The sequence below is a fragment of the Magallana gigas genome, chromosome 3 (genome assembly GCF_963853765.1).
Source record: "Magallana gigas chromosome 3, xbMagGiga1.1, whole genome shotgun sequence".
Taxonomy (NCBI): Eukaryota; Metazoa; Mollusca; class Bivalvia; order Ostreida; family Ostreidae; genus Magallana; species Magallana gigas.
The window spans coordinates 35,986,060-36,012,527 of NC_088855.1; the positions used below are offsets into that span (position 1 = coordinate 35,986,060).

At 32.9% G+C, this 26,468-nt stretch overlaps 3 protein-coding genes across 3 annotated transcripts in view; 2 read left to right on the forward strand and 1 right to left on the reverse strand.

Moving 5' to 3' along the window:
* Positions 1-4,395: 4,395 nt before the first annotated feature.
* LOC105341529 (ER membrane protein complex subunit 4) lies at positions 4,396-12,641 on the reverse strand. The gene is made up of 5 exons (XM_011448096.4): positions 12,552-12,641; positions 10,256-10,376; positions 9,111-9,264; positions 8,703-8,860; positions 4,396-4,533 (listed from the first exon to the last, which is right to left on the reverse strand). The coding sequence occupies exons 1-5, from the start codon at positions 12,605-12,607 to the stop codon at positions 4,498-4,500; spliced, it is 525 nt and encodes a 174-aa protein (XP_011446398.1). The 5' UTR covers positions 12,608-12,641; the 3' UTR covers positions 4,396-4,497.
* A 132-nt stretch (positions 12,642-12,773) lies between these two features.
* Positions 12,774-19,921, forward strand: LOC105341528 (heterogeneous nuclear ribonucleoprotein C-like 3). Its single transcript, XM_034480005.2, has 8 exons — positions 12,774-12,917; positions 13,272-13,679; positions 14,300-14,369; positions 15,622-15,779; positions 15,955-16,083; positions 16,511-16,623; positions 17,391-17,417; positions 17,957-19,921. Exons 2-8 carry the CDS (start codon positions 13,292-13,294, stop codon positions 18,008-18,010), a joined length of 939 nt encoding a protein of 312 aa, XP_034335896.2. The 5' UTR covers positions 12,774-12,917; positions 13,272-13,291; the 3' UTR covers positions 18,011-19,921.
* A 202-nt stretch (positions 19,922-20,123) lies between these two features.
* The window catches only part of LOC105341532 (ATP-dependent RNA helicase DDX1), a 98,824-nt gene continuing 92,479 nt past the window's right edge, over positions 20,124-26,468 (forward strand). Inside the window, exons 1-12 of the mRNA XM_034480004.2 lie at positions 20,124-20,225; positions 21,101-21,152; positions 21,269-21,332; positions 21,467-21,496; positions 21,609-21,699; positions 21,960-22,016; positions 22,398-22,484; positions 23,485-23,645; positions 25,409-25,481; positions 25,743-25,819; positions 25,958-26,011; positions 26,404-26,464. Of these exons, the coding sequence (XP_034335895.2) occupies positions 20,210-20,225; positions 21,101-21,152; positions 21,269-21,332; positions 21,467-21,496; positions 21,609-21,699; positions 21,960-22,016; positions 22,398-22,484; positions 23,485-23,645; positions 25,409-25,481; positions 25,743-25,819; positions 25,958-26,011; positions 26,404-26,464 (823 nt within the window). The 5' untranslated portion in view covers positions 20,124-20,209. The remainder of the gene's footprint in view (positions 20,226-21,100; positions 21,153-21,268; positions 21,333-21,466; positions 21,497-21,608; positions 21,700-21,959; positions 22,017-22,397; positions 22,485-23,484; positions 23,646-25,408; positions 25,482-25,742; positions 25,820-25,957; positions 26,012-26,403; positions 26,465-26,468) is intronic.

Below are 26,468 nucleotides of genomic sequence, written 5' to 3' on the forward strand. Positions count from 1 at the left end.
ATAGATTTATTTCCGGAGAAATGTTCATCACACACACGATGGAATATGATTCAAAACAGACATTATCTATCTAGATTATTTACAAAAGATTATTCAAGATATTCATAATTTATTTCTGTACGTAAATGACATACATATGTATTAGTATTACACCATTAATATGCTTTTGTTACGAAAGAATGAATGTTTAACCGAAAGGAGAAATTCTTAATCACGAAGAAATCGAACACGATTCATCTATGAATTATACATAAAATGACAAAAAGGGGGATCGAGCTTTATTTCAGACCAGCAGTTCATTAAGGACAATAAATGGGCAATACAATAGCACTTATTATTGGACTAATTATTACATTACGACATCATAACCTTTTATTTCCTAGTGTATTATTTCCTAGTGTTTTCTGGAGAGCGATAGAGAGAAAGTGAGAGAGAGAGAGATAAAAATAGATAGATACTCACATCTTCCAGATTCCACCACTATAAAATAAAATTAGTAAGCATATTGTACTCATTAGGAACAAAAAAAAGTAATTTCCTTCTTTAAAACAAAAGATTTTTTTTTCATTTATTTAAAGTAAGCTTTGTATTGATATCTGATTTACATGTACATGAAAATGAAATCTCTGGGTTTATCAAAAGGCCATTTTCAAACAATTTTCAATATACAAGTAGATACTAACGAAAGAATACTATTGCATATCCCTTTCAAGTACTTTATTATTGATTTTAAACAGTATATTTATTTCAAACTTTATTTAAAACAAAAGTAAATCAACAACAATTAAAAAAAAAACTATTTGGTAATGGGTAATAAAACTTACCAGCTGCCAAAGCAATAAGAACAAAAAATTTCAAAATCATAATTATTATTAATCCGGACCACAATGCTGGGCTTCCATCCACCTACTGATATAAAAACCTCGGCATCGCTTGAATGACTATTGGCCGTGCTATATGCTTGAGTGACACCATGACCCGCTTCATTGAGCCATGCTTTTTTATGACTCGGGCGAGATTAATGAGCATTAATGGACGTGATTGATTACAAATAGAAAATAATAAAACAAAATATTTCATTGGATCGTACGTGTGCTTTATATGGCTCAATTATACGGTGACTCTCGGGAAGATATAGCCCATTGTTTTTGACAAAATTTAATAAGAGCAATGTTCGATGAAGAATTCTTGATAATCAATGACTTTGCGACATTTGGAGTTACTATCCTTCCTCTAAATACGTAGACATATCTATCTTCAAAGGCTGAGATTAATAAAAAAAAAGTTTTATGATTTTTGTGTTATAAAAGAGAATAGCATTGTTCGCTTTGTTTCGTGATTTCAGTGCGTATATTCTTTGTTTATTTTATTATTCGTGTGCGGTATGTTTTTGGTTTGATCATTAATGTTTCAATTTATTTTTTTAACATATTATTGCTCAGTGTATGAATTTGAACTTTTTTTGAAACTTTTGCTCAAAAGATTCGAATAAAAACAAATTTTAAAGACACATGTTCAATCACGTTTTCAATGTCCTTACTACATGTACTACTTAGTAACACCACAACCATATCCACTCCTAACGACCAATAGTTTTCTGAGAACTACCGCTGTCCTCGCTAGCAAACCACAGTCCAATACAGCGAGCAGTCGATGCAGTGACTAACAAAACCAATAAAGCCATCACTCATAGATTGGAAGACTGAGAAACTATAATTTATTGTAGTAATACAACAGGGCATAGAAAAGCGCCTTGTAGTACCCCAATAACAAATATCACAGACCACATCCTTTTAACGCAGGTAAAAAGATTCCAGCGTATAAGGATGTCGTTAATTTGACGTCCACCTTCCTGGTAATTGTTTTGGCATTATCCTTATATATGTGTATGTCAACAGGGAGTTCTGTGTTTTCTTAAACAGATAATAGCCTATCATTTTTTGTAAAGATATGCATGTTTATTAATGTATCTATTCTCCCGTGCCATTAAAGTTGATTGCTCACAGGAGGCCAAATGATTTTGACCATAAACTATTATTTAATGTAGAACAAATCCAAATACTTTAAAAGATTAAAATCTTGATTTTCTTTTCTATATTTCATTATCGTAAACAGAACGCTTCATCCAAAAGATATAAATATGGTCTAACAAAGGCCTCGACCATTCCGCCCTCTTTACACAACATGTTTATCTCAATTCGCATTTTCAATGTTATTTTCGGATTGTCAGTCGGTCCATGAAGCAAAACTGGACAAATTTGAACCTTCATAAATATTAATAGCTGCATAATGACCATCACCATGTCGTTGATGGTTATTGCTGGAGATGACAAGTACGCTTCAGCGGGGTTGACTCACTCGTCCATTGTGGCCTCGGCTGACCATGGCGCTTGACCACTGCAAAATGAGAGACCTTACCAGCAGACCTGTACAGTCCTAAACCTCCGCGTGGGCTGTGATGGTCAGTCTGCCAGGAAACTTGTTCTAGTACACATTGGAAATTAAATATCATGTAGCTCTGTTTTTTTTTTTCATACACAAACTCTTGATCTGCATTGAACTACACTGGAATACCAACAATAAGAGAGTGAATTTTTTAAATAGAATTTGGTGTCAATAAATCTAGCTATATTTAGGGGAATTGCAAATACATACGATTTCCAAAATATATTGAATGTGCAATGATGTTTAGTCTGCCAGTTTAATTAATATGTGTTTTCCTTCTTACTAGTATTTCTAACTACAGGTGTTCATGAATACAGAAATTGACAAAACTTAACAAACTTAATTAACTATAATTTATCCACGAATTGCTATAATAATTATACGTATTCCTTGGCCTTTTAACTATTTTGAATTAGGTCGTAAACCACTGCAGATGGATAGAAATTATAGAATGTTGAAATATTGGATAAAGTTAAAGAATAGTGATAATTGTATTTTAAGCAATATATACCAAGATATGTTAAATGAATGTGAAACACAGTTAGCCTCTAATTGTTGGCTCTCATACATAAAACAATTGATTAACAATTTAGGTTTTGGATATATATGGAACTGTAAAGAACAATTTAATGAACATGTATTCCTACATGAAGTGAAGCAGAGGTTGACCGACATGTTTATACAAGAAGGACATGGCTACTTTGAAAATTCTCCCAAATGTACAATGTATAAGCACTTATGTTGTGCAATTTGGGAAAATACTTATATAAATGCTCAAAATTACGATAAAATTATAATTAGTTTTTGTTTTGATAGTATACTCTTCATTATCCTGTTTACTTCTGTTATGTAAATTTTGCAGACTGCTGTGTGCACACGCAGTCTAATACAAGATTGTGATGGTCTTTCTTTTTTGTCTCTGTTTTTAAAAATTGTTTTCATATGTTTGTTCACTTATGTATATATGTTAAACCTATGAATCGTATGGTTCTTGGTAATAAACAATACAATAATCAAAACTATTATTGTTAAACATTCATTCATTTCATTCAAATAACGTTTACACTGAAAATAGTGTTTTGGGGTTGACAATGCATTGATTATTTTGTAACCGAAATCGAAACTTGGCTTTATTGATAGAAAAGACTTCATGAACTGACGTCAGACTTCCTAACTCCATGTATTTATATAGTTTAATTCTGAAAGAATATGCAGGTACCGCAGAAAATTTTAAGGAAACCATCCTTTGACTTTTTATTTACGGGGTAAAAATGCTAGTACGGGTTGATCACGTGATCAAATTCTATAAAGCCCAAAGAGCTTTATGGCCGAAAAATTCAAGTCAAATAAAAGTCTGCTTAGGACAATGCAAAAATGTATTTCTATTGCTCAGAGTAATAGAGGCTGCATCTATTGATCTTTTACCATATAATCAAAGAAGGTGTTAATAAAATAGACAATTACTTCATGTGCTACAATGTATTTCTTATACGTAAGTATGGTCAGTAGTCCAATTTTAAGAGCCACATTTAAACAGCTTATAACCACACTTATAACCACAACTCTGATTCCTGCTGCAGGTATTTGTCACTTGTGATTTTCAAATTAATAAAAATTACCTTAGCTGTCATTGTTACTTTCTAGCAAGTCTCCCTCCACTCAGGGTTACAAATGAAAGCATGCATGTTGTGACAAAAGCATTGTCCTTCTCTTTTTTTTTCCTTGGACAGACAACATTAAGATTCGAGCACTACAAATTATTCATGGCCATTTCATTCATGTGACAAGGAAAGAAAAAGAAAGAAGAGGATGGCACATACAGATAGGTCCAATGCCTATTCTCAAGGATCGCTTTTGTTCAAAGGGGAGTTAATTTAATGGATTAAGCAGCTAGTTTCAAAAATATTTAAAGATCTTTTTATTAGATACACACATAAAACACTGATCAAATTTCCTTTTCCTAAATTTATTGCACACAACAGCTGTAATTTCATAATGTCAATTAACAAGGTATAAAAATTGTTATCTGTTATGCCTGTTATTTTCTTCATTTTAATAATACAATCCACCTCCACTCCATTCCATTCTCTAAAATAAAAAAGTTTGAAATTATAAACAGCAAAATAGAATTATCATGTCTAGAGAACCGGTAAACATTTATCAATAAAAAAAAATTAAAAATAATCAAGAGGCCCATGGGCCACATAGCTCATCATTGTTTAAATGAGCTTAATAGTTTTACTACATCAAATACAGTTCCGAGGTACACAAAATTCGGGTGTTATTGCGAAATATAACTTGCAAATTCTATTTTTTTAATTGCTCTTAATTCACTGCACAATTTTTATCACCTGCCATATTCTGCATTGAAGGATTTTTTTCTATCTTGATAATTTGGGTTAATAGACCATAGAGCTCCAGTTTGTTGCATGCAAAATGTAAAAAATCAAGAGGCCCATGGGCCACATCGCTCACCTGAACAGCAGTTCCTTGTAACATTACATTTCGTAGCATATGCTTTTTCTATTTTAAACATTGAACCCCTTTTCTGGGGACCCAGTTATGGTCCGAGGTTTATGGTTGGCTTGAACAACATAAATAGTAACATAGGAATGAAAATGTGTAGCGCTGCCGTGGGACTGCACGTACACAACCTGAAAAACTGAACGTAGAAGAGTTCCACTTCAAGAGGAATAACTCTAAGACTGTACAGAACATCAAGAAAGATAACTCTTGGTTCCACTACATTAGAGTTTACACAATTTGAGGATCCTTGCATAGTAATCTCACAAACTGTAGCATTATAGTTCTCGAGAAAAACTTTTTAAAAACATTTTCAATATATCTTTCTATGTTAAACTTTGAACCCCTCTTGGGGCCACGGTATTAGTCCAGTGCTAAAGTTTTAATTATTTGGAATCTACATTATTTAAGGATGCTTGCATAGTTATCTCACAAGCTGAAGCATTATAGTTCCCTAGAAAAAGATTTTTCAACATTTTCCCTCTATATTTCTATGCTTAACTTTGAACACTTCTTGGGGCCCCAGTATTAGATTAGAGTCACGGCTTTTATAATTTCGAATCTACACTATTTGAGGGTGTTACGTAGTTATCTGACAAATTGATGCATTGTAGTTCTCGAAAAGAAGATTTTTAAACATTTTCCATATATACCGGTACTTCTACATTTAACTTTAAACCCATCTTGGGTCCCTAGTATTAGTCCAGGGGTCACTATTTTAAAACTATCGAACCTTCATTATCCAAGGTTGTATGCATGATAGTAATCTCACAAATTGAAGCATTGTAGTTCTCGAGAAGAAGATTTTTTAACATGTTACCTTTATATTTCTATAATAAACTTTGACCCCATCTTGGGGCCCCAGTATTGGTCCGGGGGTCACGATTTTATCAATTAGGAATCTACATAAGCGAAGGATGCATGCATAGAAATTCCACAAACTAAAACATTGTAGTTCTTGAGAAGAAAATTTTTAAACTTTTCCTTTATGTTTTTTGAAATGTTTAAATTTTGAACCCCTCTTGGTGCCCATCAATTGTCCGGGAGTTACAATTTTTTGAATCTAAATTATTTAAGGATGTACATGTATGCATAGTAATATCCCAAACAGTTGCACTATAGTTCTTGAGATTTTAAAACATTTTCCTATATATGTTAAAATCTAAACCCCTACTGGGGCCCCACTTTTTGTTCGGGGGTCACGATTTTTACAATCTTCACTATATATACAACCTTTTGTGTATGTATTGGCATTTTTGGTGAAGTGGTTCTTGAGAAGAAGATTTTTAAACATTTTTCATATGTAGTTCTATGTTAAACTTTGAACCCCGCCTGGGGCTGCATTTTTGGTCTGAGGGTCACGATTTCTACAATTTAGAATCTTCATTATACATACAAGCTTTTGTGTAAATATTGGCATTTCTGGTGCAGTGGTTCTTGATAAGAAGATTTTTTAAACATTTTCCTAAGTATTTCTATGTTAAACTTTGAACCCCGCCTGGGGCCCCAGTTTTGGTCCGAGGGTCACGATTTTTACAATTTAGAATCTTCACTATATATACAAGCTTTTGTGTAAATATTGGCATTTCTGGTGCAGTAGTTCTTGAGAAGAAGATTTAAAAAAAATTTTCCTATGTATTTCTATGTTAAACTTTGAACCCCGCCTGGGGCCCCAGTTTTGGTCCGAGGGTCACGATTTTTACAATTTAGAATCTTCACTATATATACAAGTTTTTGTGTAAATATTGGCATTTCTGGTGCAGTGGTTCTTGAGAAGAAGATTTTTTAAACATTTTCCTATGTAGTTCTAAGTTAAACTTTGAACCCCGCCTGGGGCCCCAGTTTTGGTCCGAGGGTCACGATTTTTACAATTTAGAATCTTCACTATGTATTCAAGCTTTTGTGTAAATATTGGCATTTCTGGTGCAGTGGTTCTTGAGAAGAAGATTTTTAAAAAATTTTCCTATGTATTTCTATGTTAACCCTTAGGCTGCTGCATTAATTTTCGCCAAGATGGCCGCCACTGCTGAATTAATTAATCACAATTAATGGTAATTGACCATCGAGTTTTAAAATAATATATCTCAGCAACTATTTATGCTACAGTTACCAAAGTTATATTTAAATGCAAGAGAAAATGTTGAAGATTTCAATGCAATGCTCATTTTCCTCATTTAACTTGTATTTATCAATCTAGGTACGTTCAAATGTGAAAATCAATTAAAATCAATGCCTTTTATTGTTGCATTCTTCAATTGTCATAATTTAGAACCCAAATGACTGTAAAAGTTCCTTAGTATATCAATAAGACATACATTGTGAGATTCATGTTTATTCATATCATTTTTGAACATCGGGTAAACAATTAATATGTCAGAATAACTGAAAAATAAAGAAATACATCAAACACTTTATCAATGTTTTTTAATGTTGGTCTGATTCACATTCTCGGACTGCACACGTCTCTCGTTAAAGATGTTGATCAATTAAACAAGAATTTCCATAAACATATCATTAAAAAATAATTTAGAAACGATAAAGGTTCGTAATCCTCCATTTTAGCGTTTAATTTTTCCTCTCTGGTGAATGGGATATTCCATGGCGGTGGATCAACACGCGACCAGCCTACCTCGAGATCGGCATCAAATTCTTGGTCATTTCTTGGCACAAAGTCCATCAAAGACACATAAATCAATAATTCAACATCTCCTAAGTTATGTACAGCAGGATTAATTCCATCAAAAGTTTTACGTCTTTGCTATCACGGTGAAAAAAGTTCAAAACTTTTGTCTTGTCGCTTCATTCTACGTTCGCCATTTTGGCTACAAATTCAAAACATTTCTCGGAAGTTTACCGCTCTATAGCCTTTATTTTAAACTCTGGAATACTCTAGAAACCTTACGAAAACATCAATTGACCAATCAAATTTCATTCCTAACAATAGCCATCGTGTTTTTGTTCAAAGCGAGGCTTGGGGAAACCTTAGATAACTCGCTCTCGGAAAAACGACAATAGTCGCGCGTAGCAGTGGCGGACCTCAAATTTCAGCGCGACAATAGTCGCGCGTAGCAGCCTAAGGGTTAAACTTTGAACCCCGCCTGGGGCCCCAGTTTTGGTCCGAGGGTCACGATTTTTACAATTTAGAATCTTCACTATATATACAATCTTTTGTGTAAATATTGGTATTTCTGGTGCAGTGGTTCTTGAGAAGAAGATTTTTAAAGACATGCACCCTATACTTACTGTTTCGCAATTATCTCCCTTTTGAAAAGGGCTGTGCCCTTTACTTTAACAATTTATAATCCCCTTTCCATAAGGATGCTTTGTACCAAATTTGGTTAAATTTAGCCCAGTGGTTTTTGAGAAGAAGTTGAAAATGTGAAAAGTTTACAGACGGACGGACAGACAGACAGACGGACGGACGGACGACGGACAACGGGTGATCAGAAAAGCTCACTTGAACCTTCGGTTCAGGTGAGCTAAAAATACAGTGTATGGTGCAAAAATATTTGTAATCTTTCATTGCACTGTGTTTATATTTTTACTTCACTAAATATAAAAAAATTCGGATTTTTTTTCATCCAGTAACTGTAAAGTGTGACAAATGGACAGAAGGACAAAGGAACGGAAGACAGAAATGACAAACTTAATATGACTAAGCCATAATACACATGGGAGAGGATAAAAAGAATATAAAAGAAATTAAGTGTTAATTAGTCATGTGACAAGCATACCTTTTGAGGATCCATAAAGGCCAGCCAATCAGAAGCATGAGTAGGAAGTAATCCCATGGTCTGGCATTTATACATTGCTAGCATCAAGCACACAAAGTTGCCAAATATGTAAATAAACTTTTGTATAATGGCTTGTGATCCTTCTATCATGACAAATGCTAGAAAACAAAGAAAGATTTTTAAGTTTTATATAAACACATTGTGAATGTGATTATAAATGACTATCATTTAAAGCTTGTTTTTAGAAAGCATTTTTTATAAAAATTGTAATGACTTCTTATTGTGATTGCCATTCATTCAAAGTATTCCTTATGCATATAGAATACTTAATAAACTTCCAAAACTAAATCCTTGTTAAAACAAATAATCAAGATTGACTATTTCAGTAGAGTCACTTAAGTCACTTACTGTTTTGAACAGAGATGAAGGCTTGTATGGGTTTGAAGAACATCATGCCAACCATCATGATTGGGAAAATGGATATTGAATTACCAGCCATCCACATAATGAAAAAATTCATAGGAATTTGTTTTAGAGGCCCCAAAGCTATGTCCCATGATCTCTATAGAAAGAAGAAAAGAATAAAGGCAATTACTCAACCGCAATACTTATTTTCAAAACCACTTTTCTATCATTTACTGATCCTTAACTTATTGATAATTGCCCAGTTTATCAATTACTGATCCTGGACTTGTTGATACTTGCTTAGTCTATCTGTTACTGATCCTTCACTTGATTATGATCGTCTTGTCTATTAAATTTTATACTTATTCTGGACTTGTTGATACTTGCCTTATCTACCAGTTAAAGCAATATGAGCTGCAATTTTCGTGTTGAAATTTTTTGGAAGAAAATGTTATTTTCTACTAAAATGACAAAAAATATCATGGTTTTTTAAATTTCTGTTAGCTCTGTTTTGTGGGAAAAGCCATTAAGAAGCTTTAATTGGAGCAAAATTGAATTATTGTCGTCCTGTACCAAAATTGACCTGCTATATGTTCCTTATAAGTGAAATCTTTCTCCTGACAAATATTAATGATTTTTTTTCAAATCTTATTTATCATAAAAGTTTAAGTTACAGGCAGACTTATCATACTAGCAGGTTTTTGCAGCAAAATAAAATTCTAAAAAATACAGCTCATATTGCTTTAATTATCCTTGGCCTGATGATAATTGCTGTGACTATAGCAGTTACTCATCATTGACTTGTTCATATTTGCTTTGTGAATCATTGACTAGTTGATGCTTGCCTTGTCTATCAGTTACTCATCATTGATTTGTTGATATATTTACTTGGCTTGCATATTAATTACTAATTCTGGACTTGCTGATACATTGTACTTGTCTAGTCTATCAGTTACTAATTCTTGATTTGCTGATACCTGCCATGTCTAACAGTGAACTTGACTTGCTGATACCTGCTTTGCCTATAAGTTACTAATTATTGTCTTGCTGATATCTGCCTTGCCTATTATTTACTGATTCTCGACTTCTTGAGTTGCTGATAAATGTACTTGCTTTACTTATCAATTACATGACTTGCTGATACTTGCCTTGTCTATCAGTTTTTGATCCGCTTCTTTCCCGCTTTGTTCCACTATGGTGCCTGTACTTTCCGTGTAACCAACAGGGGCCCGTATGTCTTGGACTTGGACCTGTCTGTCAGATTTTGATCTGAAACAAATTGTTTTAGTTGTTTGTTTTGTATAGACCATTATCAAATTTGCCATGTTTGATTTTCAGCAAAAATTCAAACTCATTGTCGGAAACCCAAGCCTTTCTGTTAGAAATTCTTGAGATTAAATTAAAAAAAAAAAATGTAGTACCCCTGGTATTTAACAAATATGATACAGGTTGGTAACAATTTTACCCTAGTAAGATCCCCCCCCCCCCAAAAAAAATATCAGAGTTTTATGCTTCGACTGGTATATGCATGCATTTTAATTAGATTCATTTGGCATTTAATCCTTAATACATGCACATGCATCTGAATTTATAAACAATTAATATCATGAATATACATTGAAACTTCTAAATACTGGCATCCCTTAAAACCATACCCCCTAAATATTTAAAAAGATTTAAAAAGTCAAGGCCATTGCCCAACTCCTCTTCCTAAGACCTTTCTTTTTAGAAAACCAGTGGAGGCTGAATAAATTTAGTGTGACAAGTTTATAAATCTATGATGACACCCAATTTGGCAGACAATTTAAAGGGAAATAACTTTTGTTAAAATTTAAACATATGGCCTCATAGCCACAAAAATGAGTTATGTGTAACTTTCTCGTTTCAAAATTGATTTTGTGTTAGCAAATATGACTGTCCTAGTTGTAATTTGTCTTATAAAATGTGTAAATATGTTTTGATATTTTACGTTAAATCAATTCACTTGTACAGTGTAGGCAAGTCCAGAACTGTTATTTATTGATTTGACAGTAATGTAAGTGGCAAAGAAAGTGGTTCAGAAAATTGTGATAATTAAAACCATATGTTTGAATTCATATTTGTTATTACATCAATGTATATAAACTTAGCTTAATTTATACCAGTTAACACTCACAAATGGAGTAAAATATGACAACTGCTGTATTATCTGTAAACCTGAAATATCAGTGTTTACACTCAACAGTCATAGCTGACGAAGGCCAGACTAAAGATGTATATTATTTAAAATGTACAATAATCTTAGTGGACCATGAATTTTGGAAAAATGATAAACTGTCTAAAGTAATACATTTCTGTATCAATGTATTTTTTATAAACTTTGTTTTGCAGAATGATATGATTCAAACCTTGATGAAACATATGTGTGGTTTACCATGACATTTTTCACAGTGTTTAAAAAGAGTAAACTGAGACTCAGAAGTGCAAGAGGCTGCAGTTTATTTCACACAATATGCAAAGTAAATAAATATCTATGACCCCATCTTCGCTAGCCAAGGGTTTCAGATCTGCACTGCTCCTCACAAACCCTTGGCATAACATGCTAACAAAAGTCGGGATTATTCTCATCTCATGATCTCCTATTTTATTTTTAAAATCAGCCAAATAATGAAAGATGCCCTACTTTAATGTACCTGGTGCAGAAATGGCAGCCTCCGTAAACATTGATATTGACAAGTTGAAAGAATGTTTTAATGCCCAGTGTATTCAATGAATAGGAATAATGTGAAATGTTACATATAGATCGAATTCATTCGAAAGGTGTAAGACTGGGAGCAGTAAATCTTCAATCTATGAGTGCATGCCTCTGTTGATACATGATTTGGTGTACTTGTTATTGCACCATCGAATGAAACATGCATCATGAAGACTCAAACAGAAAGACTAGAAAAATAAGTGTTTTGAGCTATTCATGTTAGAGACACTTGTGAATAAACAGTAGGAAAATATTGTCAATCAAATTAGATATGTTTTGCATTTTTTGATTGATTGAACGGTTTCAGAAAACTCAAATCAAGATCAAGGGAAAAAATCCCAACTTTTAATAGGATGATATGCCAAGGGTTTGTAAGAAGTGATGCAGATCAGAAACCCTTGGCTTGCAAAGATGCTATGACCCTTGCAAGAGAAATAATAGGCCTGTTGTTTTCCTTGCAAAGTTCATATACGTTTGCTTACTTAGTAAACTGTTGATAGATAACAGTACATAATTATATATATGTATATTTACTTCTTCATTTACCTTCCCCTGTACTCAGGTGCTCAGAAGTAAGGAATGTGGTGATCATTAAATAATTAACTGAGGACTTTGTCGGTAAAACACAACATTCCAATGAAACAAAAAATGTAATCAACCTTTTGTTCAATACTAAATGCAAATTCGCCCATAAGAAGACAGACATTTACCTTCCATGTCCGGAAAAATCGATTGACCACTTGTGAAGCTTTCTCTTAGAAGACATCTTTATATATTAATGTTGCAACTTTGATCCCGACCTAAATATATTCATCGATAATAAAATATTTTCCTTTGATTCAGAGAAAAGTTTAATATTTGTTAAATCGAAAACGAACTTAAGAACTAGCACTTATAGATTTCCGATTATCAATTCATAATTATCATATCATAATTATCATTTCATAAACAAAACCACTATCTGATAAGTGTATACCGTCTTTTAGTGTAACCGGAACTAAGAAGAACTCCATTTCCCCGCGAGAAAAATGGAGTAGGAATGCTGCACCAATTTCATGGTCTAAAACATAACCTATGTAAGCCTCTCTTTGTGTGATATTGTTATATATACAATTTTATGGTATATTTGTTAAAATTTACTTGCATCACGACTTATATACGATGATTTTGGGAAAACTAGCATTGTCCAGATTAACAAAGCCATGCGCATGATCAAATTGAACAAATTATTGAATTGCTTGTCTTTCTTCAAAACGCAAATGTCAGGACAGTAAAATTTATGTGTTGATTAAAGAAGATATTACAATGTTTCTTACAAATACACAAATTACTAGATTTTTTAGGAAAGCATGGTGCACAATTTCTCCCGCATTGCCTCTACATCATGCAACATACTGCATTATAAACATTGCTATTTTATATGAATTCAGAATTGTGTAGTGTTTCAAATATGATGCCAAGGATGATGCCGCCACGTTCAAGAGCTCCTGTTCCCAGACACGGTGGTCCCAATTCGATGGGTCCTGGACCCCATAGAGGAGCCCCACCGAGGGGCATGACCCCTCAAATGAATACAACCAGTTACAATGCTAGTCTGGCCGGTCAAGTAGGAAGTGTAACTAATGATCCTAGCACTGCAAAATCCAGAGTGTTTGTAGGAAATCTGAACACTATTGCGCTCTCTAAAGAAGATGTAGAGCAGATATTCAGCAGATATGGAATGGTCACAGGACTGTCTATGCACAAGGGCTATGCCTTTGTTCAGTATGGAAGTCAGATGGATGCTAGGCGGGCCTGTGGTGCAGAGGATGGGATGACATATGCTGGTCAAGCTTTAGGTTAGTATAACAAATGAACAACTTCAGTTACAGACGATTTCTCTTAACCTGAAAATTGTACTTCATTATTGGCCCTGTAATGGTGAAATTGGAGTGAATTATATTTAGATTTATCTTTGATTGCCTTCCTGTAATCGTTCAGTTTGACCTGAGACTCTGTTCCACATTTACATTCTTCTAAAGTTTTGGAAAACTGATTCAAAGCTTGCTTATTGGTCTTGTATCAAATGACAATCAACAGTTTAAATTCTGTTACAAATCGTCAAAATGAGTATAAGTAAATAATTTGTACATTCCATTAATTTTTGTGATTGAGTTCAATCAAGCTGTCGTTACAAAACATTGATTTGGGCCATCTGGGATACTCAGTTAATAAGCTTTAGATCTAATTTAAAGTTATTATAACCATCCCATTGATAGCAATGTCAAAAGTTTCCTTCAAAATACATGTAATGCTAGACAATTCTCAAATTTGATGTAAGTACTAATGCAGTACTCTCCGAATGTTTGTTTTTGTCTTATTATCTGTTTGTTTCAGTTCATGCATTTATTCACTAAATGTTTACATTTGATTTTTCACATGTTTTTGTCAGTACAGAATTTCACTTTATTATATTCAGATATCAATATTGCCTCTGAGCCAAAACACAGACCAACAAACAAGACTTCGTCCACATCTCAAGCTTCCAGGTATACATATAAATATGTAAATAATGTTTTCTTTTGGTTTATCTATTTTAGACAGGTGATAATCATATTATACATTAAGAAGTTATCAATATCTGCATGCGCATACTTTGAAGTCTGCTTAAAACTTTGATGGACAAGGGAGCTGGTTAATACTGGCAACAATGTTCTCCCTATCCAGACATACTATATGGGATGGGATGAACATTTGTTTAATGTTTGATTCGCAGTCTCCACTGCTGATTGCTGAAAAATGTGTACTGTTGCTTTCCACAGGGGTTTGTAAAATGTCAAGACTCCTTTTCCAATTTATTCCACAATGTAGGCAGCAAGTTTTAAATTATTTATAGTGATGGGAAATCAGAAAATTTTCATAATCGATTATCGGATATAATTGAAAGTGTATAATCGATTAAATAATCGAAATTTTTTAATTATGTTTAATTGAATAAAACAATTCTCTGAACAAAAACTTGCGTCCTGCGTTGTATATACAGTAATATATATACATGTACTTGTTTCAGTTGGTTGAAACTATCAAATATTTATTCAAATAAATCAAATATGTTAATAAAATTTAAATATCATTATGCACATACAATCTTATTTACTGCACCTGGTTAGAATAAACGAAAACTAGGAAATAAAAAAAAATGTTGTACCATTTATAGTAACTAGGAAGTTAGGAACAACTTCAAACAATAAACATAAACAATTTAAAATATTACAAATTAATTTGAAATTCGGAGTTCAAATCCCATTTCAAAAACATTAAACAAAAACAATTTTAACTGTTTTTTAAACATCATAACTAGAAAGTTCACAACTGACCGAGTCACATGACATACTACTTCAGTGTTAAATATAAGTGAATAAAGGTTTTTATTCAAGAAAATGAGAATTTAAGTCAACATTTTCACAATGTAATCTTCTTTTTTAATTATTTCCCCTGCTATACTAATTGGATCTTGATTACGGCATTTGCCTCGTCCGTGAGGCTTGCACATGGCGCCGCCATTTTGTTTAAACCTATTTTCGTTTTGATGTTTGAAAGAAAGTCAAGTCGTACGAAGAATTTTCGTAAATTACGGTTTTTTAATTTTTTTTTTTTAAAATAATCGATTATGAAAATCTTAATCGATCATCGACATCGGGAGACATTTAGCGACCGACTTTTGATTGTCGGCGATAATCGGCCCATCACTAATTATTTAATATTTTTTTCTTCATGTTCAGATGTTTTGTATTTATTTAGTGGTGCATCTCGAGTTCTCAATACACAAAGTGGTCCCCCAGCAAAAAAGCAGAGAATAGATTCTGGGATGGGTGGAATAAAAAGAACATTGGTCAATCTTACCTCGGGTAATAGTTCCAGTGCGCCAGCCAGTAAAAGTATCACTCAGCTTGCACAAGGTAAAGCAAGGTTATTATTAAATATTGCAGTATATGTAGATTAATTTTTAGCTATAATCTGAAGTGTTTGGATATATTTCACACTGTTTTTATGTATGAATGTCACAACAAATGGTAATATCATGAAGTATGGTTGTTCTGATATGGTTGAGACATGTATCTTTCTTTTTAACAGCTGCTAAAGATGTTTTGATTTGTGGTGTATGTAAGACAACCTTCAGTAGCCTACACAGCTTGGCTCAACACAAGAAGACGCCGTGCCGACTCAAGATCTCTTGTCAATGTCAAAGTACCCCACCTCCAGGTAAAGGATGATGCTAATTACCCGTAATAGTGAAATGTCAGAAATATATATAAGGGTTTGTGCAGGCAACGAAAAGTCCTTAAAAATTGATTGCAGCCAAAAAAAGAAATAGAAAAGTTGCTTAAAATCAAATGCATAGTGCTTCAGTTTTGTAAATATGTAAAGACTTTTCTTCAGCTCTGTTTTTTATGTACAAGAAAGCACATGAAGGAACCAACTTATGCATGATTTCATTGTTTTAAAGTGGTTGAAAAATGGCATTGTAATTATTTTTTCTGTCTTTTCATCATACTGCAGAGTAGACTTCTGTTATTAAATGAAAGGCCATACACAAACTTCTGTTTTGAAATAAAAGGCCATAGACAAGCTTCAAAATTGTGTGCATTTGACTGTTCGATGTTCTCATACCTCTTGTTTTTTTTTCCAGAGTCCCCTGAGCCCACCCAGCTGGTGTGTGCCTCGTGTAATGCGGAGTTCTCTGCTGCCTGGGATCTCTGTCAGCATGCTCAGCAGGAACACAGCCTCAGCATATACAAAACGGTAAACCACTGTCTTTCCTTTGTTTTCAAGAAGCATTAATGATCAACATTGTTTATATTCAGTTTTGTATTGGGATTTACCGAGCCATTTTTAGACCTTTATTAGGGCCAAAAGAGAACACCCAGATTTTAAAGACAAAAATGAAAAAAAACAAAAAAAACAAAACAAAATCCTCCTGAATGTATTGTAGATATTGTGTTAAGTTTTGAAACAAGGCAAAGGCGACTTTTTTTTAGAGGGGTAGTGTACCTTTTACTGGTAATGAAAATGATCTTGATAAATCCCAATGAATCATTATTCACTTATGTAAACCATCGCAAGAAACCCATGGTCATTCATGCATGTGCTTATTGATTGTTGGTTACTTCACACTATCATGAAGGAAACCTCACTAATTGTGTTAATTCTTATGCATGCTTCTATCAACTGCATGTTTTTATTACATGATCTTTGTGTTCATATCTCAAAAAAACCAAAAGTTTATCCATAGATATTTAATTTGTTTAGTTTTTTCAGCTAGAAAAAATATTTTGTTTATCAGATTATTAATGTGCAAGAAAAAAAAAAAGAAAAGCTACCTACAGTGTACCTACCCACCATGAAAAATTTGGGTTGGAAAACATCAAACATATAAATTATTAATGCTGGCTGAAATTTACAAATTTTAGAATAATGAATTGTCTTTAGACATCTGTTTACACAAAAAATTTATGTACAGAATTTGCAGTAAGTTTTTGTTAATCAAATTCTTTCTATTTATTCTTCAGGAGGAGGAAACAATAGAAGTCAAAGAGGTAAGTACATATATATACATGTATGGTAACTTGTGATCATAATAAATGCTATAATGCGATTAAAGCAACAAAGATTGCCCCAAAGAATTAACTGACCAAACAGAATTTTACTAGCTGGGAATGGGCTTTAGTAGCATATATATTAACAGACAAATTTTTTATTTTAAAAAAAATGTATTTAATATTCATACTCTTGTGTTTACAGGAAATTTGATTTAGGTTGAGTGGTTTATCACGTCTATGTGATAAGAACTATATTGCAAATTTAGTCCTGACAAATTAAAAGATGTAGTTAAAAAATAAGATTAAGTAGAATTATCATTTCTTATAAACTTTACTAGAAATTGAAAGGAAATCTGTTGAGGAGAAAATCATTTAATGTCTATAAGTTTGACGAGATATTGGCGCTTCTGATTTGTCGAAAAATTTCTTTGATACCTGCATTGATGAAGTTTTCCGGTCAATGTTTCCTTTGATATGTTGATCAATAGGAAAATTATGAAATTCATTTCTTAATTCATTTACTTTGCTTTTTTCAGGAGGTTGTATTGGTGGATGGAGACAATAATTCAGTCAGCGAGAATGGCCAGTAAACTAAGGAGGAATGTTTTTCTAGATGTACAGGGCGCGGATCCACATCACAAGACTGGGCATGCATTGGCACATTGTTAACAGTAGACTGATCACCCATAACATTTTTCATCCATGAATTAAAATGAACCCTTTTCTGTCCTTTCCATTGCATCACTGTATCTTCTCATTGGTTCATGTGGAAATAATTTACTATCATTCATCATGTGTTCAGTGACTCGTTTAATTTAGTTGTTTTGGAGTGTACTGTGTACATGTGGATTTGCATTCTTTGAAATTTTTAAAAGACACTTGATTCATAAATTTGTAATGTACATAGACTTTATCATGAATTTGTCGTTTGTTCTGAAATTTTCAGTCGGCATCTGTTTTGTTTTTTTTTAACCAATTTGGAATTTACATGATCATGTGTTTCCTATGTTTAATAGAGATGTTCTTATCATTAATATCATGGTTACAACCATGTATCATTTGATGTATGGCTATTTGTAAGTATTCTTGAATATTCTGTAGGATTTTGATGTCAACTTCGTGTATCTTTCTGTAGTCTTTATATAGTATGAAAAAAAAATGTTACCCAGCCTAATATTTCAAATTAATAATATATTCTGGAAAGATTTCTTTTTTTTTTATTTGCAGCATTTTCATAGATAAGTGCACTTTTAAAACATTTGATGAACTATTAAAATGTTTAAAACTTTTGTTTTCCTGTTGGGCCATATTGTTTTTCCAGATAAATTTTAGCAGTTTTGCTCCATTGTTGAATTGTACTTGAAAATTTTTATGTCAATAAAAAATGGGCTGGTAATTTTCCTTTTGTATTTTTTTTCAGGTGTTTGTAGCAAATGACGTTTTGCCCTTTAGGTGTTTTTTTTTTTTTTTTGATAATTCTAAATATATTTTTTAAAGCTACATGTATCAGTTTTGTATCAACACATAAAAGACAAATTTCATAGCATTTTATTTCTTCAAAAGAAATTTCAACTAATATAAGCCTCTTTAAGTTTCTATAATGAATTAAAGTATACATGCATAAGTTTTGATTCCAGAAGGAAATTTATATTTAAAGCATGTGTACATCTTTCTAAGAATGCATCTGTTCTAGAATTATGTATTTTGGGACCTGGCAAATATACTTGGAGTATTACATGTATTTTATCTTATGAACTCATATAAACTAGAGCTTCAATTTGAGACCTCTCTTTTTTAACAAACCAAGAATTTACATGTAGTATTGGACTTGGAGATTATCCTCAATTAAAAGGTGGATGGCAAAAAGGAGGTATCTTATTCTTTCATAAGCAAGATTGGTAAATATTTTTACAGTTTTGGGGGGGAAACTGCATGTAATATTTGTTTTTGTACAGATAAGTTTGCTTAGATATTTTGTTTGTGAAGTTTTTATTAGGGACTTCATGGGGCATCAAGAACTTATTGAAATGGTTGTGGTCATGAATTTTGCTTCAACTGGGAAACAATTCTTTCCAAAAAAGCAACAAATATATAATTTCAATTTTTCTTTTTAATACATGTAGTTGCAAGGGATTTTTCCCCTCCATTTGTCTTCAAATCTTTTATCATTTTCCAAACCCTTTTCTGTTTATACAAATTAACAGTGCATGTAGATCCAGAAAAGATTATCTTTGTTTTCAAAATTGGTTCTTATGTGGATATTGTGTGATATTTTGAGAAATCCAATCATGATTGTCTTGAAGAGTGTTGGAACCTATTTGAAACTATAAAACTAAAAAATATGGTTGTTTTAAGGCAGCATTTTTTCAAAGGCAGAGATTGCAGTATTAAAGGTGCAGCAAAACACTTGCCAAAGATTTACGAATTTTATCGTAAAAATGGTGCAATATTAGCATTCCAGCATGTATATTAATGTGACAAATAAAGAAATCGAAAATATTGCTTTTCTTATTGTATATTACCTCACAAGCCTCTACACACCCACTTCGTTTCTCTCCAGCAACGGGAACTGCGATGTTTTCTAAGCGTAGCACTATTGCATTTATGAAACATTATTTATATATAACTTTATTGAAAGTATCATTTATAGAAAGTCGTTCTCGGCTAGTAAAGAAAAAAGTCTGCCTCGCAATTTTTGTGTATTTGATCGGGATCGGCATACTTCAAATTTTAAATAGAAGAAGCACTGTCAACGTGAAAGCTTCGTCTTCACCGGTGAAGGAGTAAAAATGACAGCATTTGAAGGTAATTTGTTGATTAAAACAAGTCATTATTCATATTCGACCAAGTTTAATTCGAATTTAATTGAGTAAGATCAATGGCAATTGTCCAGAAAATGGTAGATTGAATAAAACCTTCATCAGCATCTTTAGATATGGCCAGAAATTAGTCCTGACTTTTACCCCTTTTCATTTGTAACCAGTAACAAGGCACTGTTTTCTGGTGACAAAAGTAACATACAATACAAAACTGATTATTTTCTTTCCGCTGGATGGTTTAATTTCATCCAGTAACAATGGTTACAGCTATATTCTATTGGTGACAAAAGGTAACAGAGGTGACGATCCTTTTCTGTTTAGCTGGGGGTCTTATTTTATGTGGTTACAATGGTTACAGCTATATTCTATTGGTGACAAGAGGTAACAGAGGTGACAAGCCTTTTTCTGTTTAGCAGGGGGTCTTATTTTATTTGGTTACAATGGTAACAGCTATATTCTCTTTGTGACATAGGGTAACAGTGGTGACAGTCATTTTTATGATTTACAGGGTGTCTTTTTTTAAATTGGTTACATTGGTAACATTGGTTACAATGATTACCTAACCCTACCCTAAACTAACCCTAATCCTAACACTAAACTAACCCTAACCCCTAACCCTAAACTAACCCTAATCCTAACCCTAACCCAAACCTAACTCTGTTTTGTAACCAATGTTACCAGTAACCACTGTAACCTGTCACAAGGACATCAAAGTTTGAAAATCATTCATAATCAAACATTGTTACTGATGTAACCAATGTTACTGGTTACAAATAGAAAGGGGTAAAAGTCAGGACTAATTTCTGGCCATATATGAGCATCTTTGGGGACTTGAATTTATTTTGTACCCAATACTTATAGAAATGGGTGTTATGCCTGAACTTGGACAGGCAGTGGAAGAAATGGATTGGAGGTAAGTATGTCATGTTATAGTATTTCAAAGTGACTTGTAAATTTTATCAGTAAGCTGTTGAGCAGGTACAGATCCAACTCAATCTCTTGATCAAGCTACGTCGTGTAACATTTCAGTTTGCCAACCGATGTACAGGCAGAGGCAATTCCAATGATTCTGGGAGGTGGAGATGTTTTAATGGTAAAATTATTGATGATTTAATTACTATTTTCATAACTAAAAAAATGACTCGTTCAACATTTGTTGCCAAATGCTATTTCATATATTGATTATAAGATTAGTTTAATTTCATGCTACTCGGTTTTTCTTGATAGGCTGCTGAAACTGGAAGTGGAAAAACAGGGGTAAGAAATATATCTACAAAAATCATGGTTGTAATATCTACAGTTTGCAAATTTAAATCACTACAAATAATATAGTGAAACCTGGAGAGTATATAATTTACTTGCATTCTAGGCATTTTGTTTGCCGATTATTCAAATCGTTTATGAGACATTGAGAGATCAACAAGAAGGAAAAGGGAGCAAGCTGTCCTCTCACCATTCAGGTTTATTACTTAATTTTATTTTTAACATTATAAAATCGCATATATCAGAGCCTAATTATATTGAAAAAGGAGGAAGAAAAAACAGAAATGTTGGCACCCATTTTATTTTTGCCCCTTTCGCTCCTTCGTTGTCAGCTGGTGAATTCAATTTAAGACCGTTCAAATTTCTCATCATCTCAGTTTTTAATACAACTATGTCTGTATAGTAATCATTTTCATGATTCTTCTTACATTTAGTCTTATGAAATCGTAAATTTTAGGATCTACTCATAGTGCACATTGGAAGATGAGTCCATACGACAGAGGTGATGCCATGGGTAAGAATTTTATTTGTTGAATTAAATGTTTTGAGTAGATATCTCATGATAATAGGATAACATCATTCTCTTGAAACCATTTGCATTTAATATGAGAAGATACATATTGGACTGGCAGGTTAGCAGTCTATGATAGATCCATAATTGTTTTATTGTGTCAAAAACAATTGATTAATACATACATTTTTTTAAGGGGGATGGGTTTAACAAATAATCTATTCAAAATTACTTTAATAAATGGCTTAGTCCCGTTAGGTATATACAAAAAAACATTATCAGAGGGTAACATTTTCCCTTTAACTTAAGTTTGAAAAAAATGCATAATAATTTGCTGAAATGCTAGATGTGTCAGTATATCAGTATCCTGTTTTTCTGCAACAGCAATAGACCCAGAGGGACTGTTATGTCAGGCTAGGGATGCACAGGGCTGGCACGGGACCAGGACCAACAAGGCAGTGGTGGGCGGAGGTAAGTGGATGGACAGTAAGGCCAGGTGTAAGGGACCAATATTGATTTTTAGCGGGGCTCTGAAAGCAGAGTCCTGGCTGTAGGCAGGCAGATCGCCAATGTTACTATAAATAGCACAGCTTCAAAAGTAAACAATAAACCAAACAGCATCAAAGTAAAAGCTTCCTCTATACCAAATAGTTACACAAAGATCCATGTTGTGTCAAAAGTGTTGGCATTTTGTTTCTTTTTTTTTTAATGTCGAGAGAATTGTCTAACTTTTTTAGTTTTCTTATTAATAACGTGTTTTAAAAACAAGACTATGCATTTTGAACACATACAATGCGCATGAATTTCCATGAACTACTTTGCTGCGCATTGAAGAAATGGGGATGGAATATATAACGCTTGTTGCAAAATTCAAGGCAGCAACTGTTGAACTTTTTTCTACTAGACAGACATATATTTTTGTTTTTAGCCGCTTACAAAATTTGGTTGCTCTCTGATGCTTTGCCGACATTGAAAGCATGAGAGAGAGATTTTCAGTCTTTACTACACAATATGCATAAAGACACACCAAAAGAGCCCGGCTTTCAGTACTTCATTACTTTTATTGTTTGTTTTAGATTACAGCTGTGGTTAATGTTAGAAAATGTACAGTGATTTAAACATTTTTTTTATGATGATAACCATCAGTTACTTCCATTCGGTGATAAAACAGAGAGTGCAATTCTTTCGTGTTATATGGTCAAAGGTTTGACTATTCAATACCAGTACATTTTTTGAAAAATTATGACACAAATCTCAATTATTCCTTTATGTACAACTTCCAATTTATAACTAAGCTTGGCAATATTGTTCCAACCCTTTGAAACACTTGGATACCATTTTAGAATTAAGCAGAAATTCTAGTAATTATTTTTCATCAATGAACTGGGGACTGTGTTTCACTTCATTCTAGTCTAATTAAAATGACCAGCATTGGCATCTCATTCAATTAATTGACTACAATAATTCACAGGAAAGTACTACTATGAGGCCACAGTTACAGATGAGGGTCTGTGTCGTGTTGGCTGGTCCACAGATAAAGCAACGCTAGAGTTAGGGATAGACAAGTTTGGGTTTGGCTTTGGAGGCACTGGGAAGAAGTCCTGGGGCAAACAGTTTGACAGCTATGGAGAGGTGAGACATATTGCTGGCATTCATTGTATATTAGGAGAGAATGTATATAGGCATATTGCATGTTGTTCAATCCATTTTAATGTATTTATTCATATTTGAATAAGATACTTCTAGAATTAAACTACTATGGAATCATCATTGTTCCTGGTTTTGGGGCGGATCAATGTTCGTGGCTTTCAAATGTACATCCCCTTGAATGTATATACAAGCATTAAATTTGTTTAGTACCAGTATTTATATACAAAATAGAACTTGCTATCAACGAAATTATATCCCCAGGAACCAGGACAATTTTGGCTACTCATGAACATACACCCCCACAATATTACTTATTAGGTTTGTTACTGACTGTTTACAGAAATTTCTGTAAACAGTCAGTAACAAACCTAATAAGTGTTTTGTTTTGACAAGGACCTAAAGTTTGATATGTGAACAACAAAAGATAATACATAACAATTAAATTCATAGGCTTATTCTCTAATTCTGTACCTTTCTCGTCAGTCGCCTGTGCAAACCTGGATGCCATTGTATAATAGGATCGTTTTATTACGTCACGGGAAAGGGGGGTCACTCTAAATATTTTGGGGCTTAAAAATTAAAGGTATTGTTGAAGGTTTGTGTAAATAATCAGCTCAAATAACGTTACGATCGCCATGTTGCCATATAAATTTTGACGCTTGCCGTGTAAAGAAATTTATAAGGCAACCACGTGACGCGATTCATCCAATGGCGTCGAGACATTCTAGTCCGAGGCAAAACAAATGAAAATGATATCACAGTATTTTATATGATAAGCTTGTAATTTCTTTTTAACCGGGTTTTCCCACGGAAAAATCCGGTTATTAAAATGGTGAAAATGGCGGGCGGGCGGGCGGCTGCCAAAAGGGTACCCTCATTGTACGGATAACTCCTCCTACAGTTTTCAAGATAGGAAGTTGTTCTTTTGCAGATCAATTGTACATATATCAGAGGTGTGCATATTGCAAGGATTTTGATTTCCGATAATTTATCGAAAAAATACCAGCTTTTGAACTTAGTCATTTTTTGGCAAAATATTGCATATAGGGTACCCTCATTGTACGGATAACTCCTCCTACAGTTTTCAAGATAAGAAGTTGTTCTTTTGCAGATCAATTGTACATATATCAGAGGTGTGCATATTGCCAGGATTTTGATTTCCGATAATATTGAAAAAATACCAGCTTTTGAACTTAGTCATTTTTTGGCAAAATATTGCATATAGGGTACCCTCATTGTACGGATAACTCCTCCTACAGTTTTCAAGATAGGAAGTTGTTCTTTTGCAGATCAATTGTACATATATCAGAGGTGTGCATATTGCTAGGATTTTGATTTCTGATAATTTATCGAAAAAATACCAGCTTTTGAACTTAGTCATTTTTTGGCAAAATGTTGCATATACATGTAGGGTACTCCATTTCACTGGATAAGGGTTGACATGGATTATGGATACAGTTTACATAAAAGAAAACCCGGTTTGCTGTCACATTGACAGCTTTTCACTTGTTATATATTTACATCAGATTTAATGGGTTTTTTATTACATTATTGTATAACAACATTTTCCATCATTTGTTTTGTAAAGATTTAGTTTACAAGATTCATTGCTGTGGAATGGGTTGTACTGTTTATGAGTAAACCATTTCCGCAGACAAAACCAATTAAGTACAAAGATGTTACATAAAATGAAATGAATATTCTGCATGTTGATTATTATATAAAATTTTAAGAGACTTTTGTAGGCTTATGGAATTAATGACACCATCGGCTGTTACCTTGATTTGGATAAAATGGAAATTAAATGGTCCAAAAATGGTAGGAAATATATCTGTTCAATACATGTACAATTGTACATGTATTTGTTTCTCGATGATTTTACTATTGCACACACACCAAAATTTGTGTTTGAATTTACTGCATTAAACATGAATGAATGAAAAAACATCAAGAATTTTGTTTATATCTCTCTTTGAATAAAATGTACATGTATAATGTTCAGTCTTCATGTAGCATTTTTATCACAACTTTGAAAAAAAATCAAAATAAAACTATGGGAAGTTATTTGTGTTTCACCAGGAGTGGATTTTGGAAAAGCCTATGATATCCAAGCACATCTTAAAAATGAAAGATTTTATGCTGCAGTGACACTCAAGGTATAATTAATCATTATACTTTTACCTTTTTGAATGTGTTTTTTTTTAATTTTGAAGAATTGAATCATTTGAGAAGAATAATTATAAAAGTTGTCTACCTTTAGACAGATAATATTTAATGTCATGTAATCATTGTAGAATGCTGAAATGAAATTCAACTTTGGAAACACACCATTTAAATATCCTCCACAAGTAAGTCACAATTTAAAAAAAAAATTCTGCATTTATAAAGGGAAAAATTAAATCAAAACTAAATTGTTCTTATTGTCCTAAAGGTCTGTCTGTACCTTAATACATAGCATAATACTAGGTGCTTATTGTTGTTTTTTTTTTTAAATCTTGCTTGAATTCCTAGTTGAAGGACTCTATCATATATGTTTCCTGACATTTTGGAAAACTTGTTTTTCGTTTTTGAAATCAATCAGACTAATGTTTTTATAAGAAGCGAGATGTGCTGTATGTACAAGTATTTTCTGTAAGTTGACAAATTGCTTTCCTTTCATTCCAATTAGTCTGTTCCCTTATTACTGTCATTTGAAATCACTTTAAAATGAGAAAGGATTTTAAAAACTTTTCTTTTCCAGGGTGGATTTAAAGCTCTGTCTAATGCCCCATCAGAGAATGTTGTACAATCTAGAATTGTGGGTAA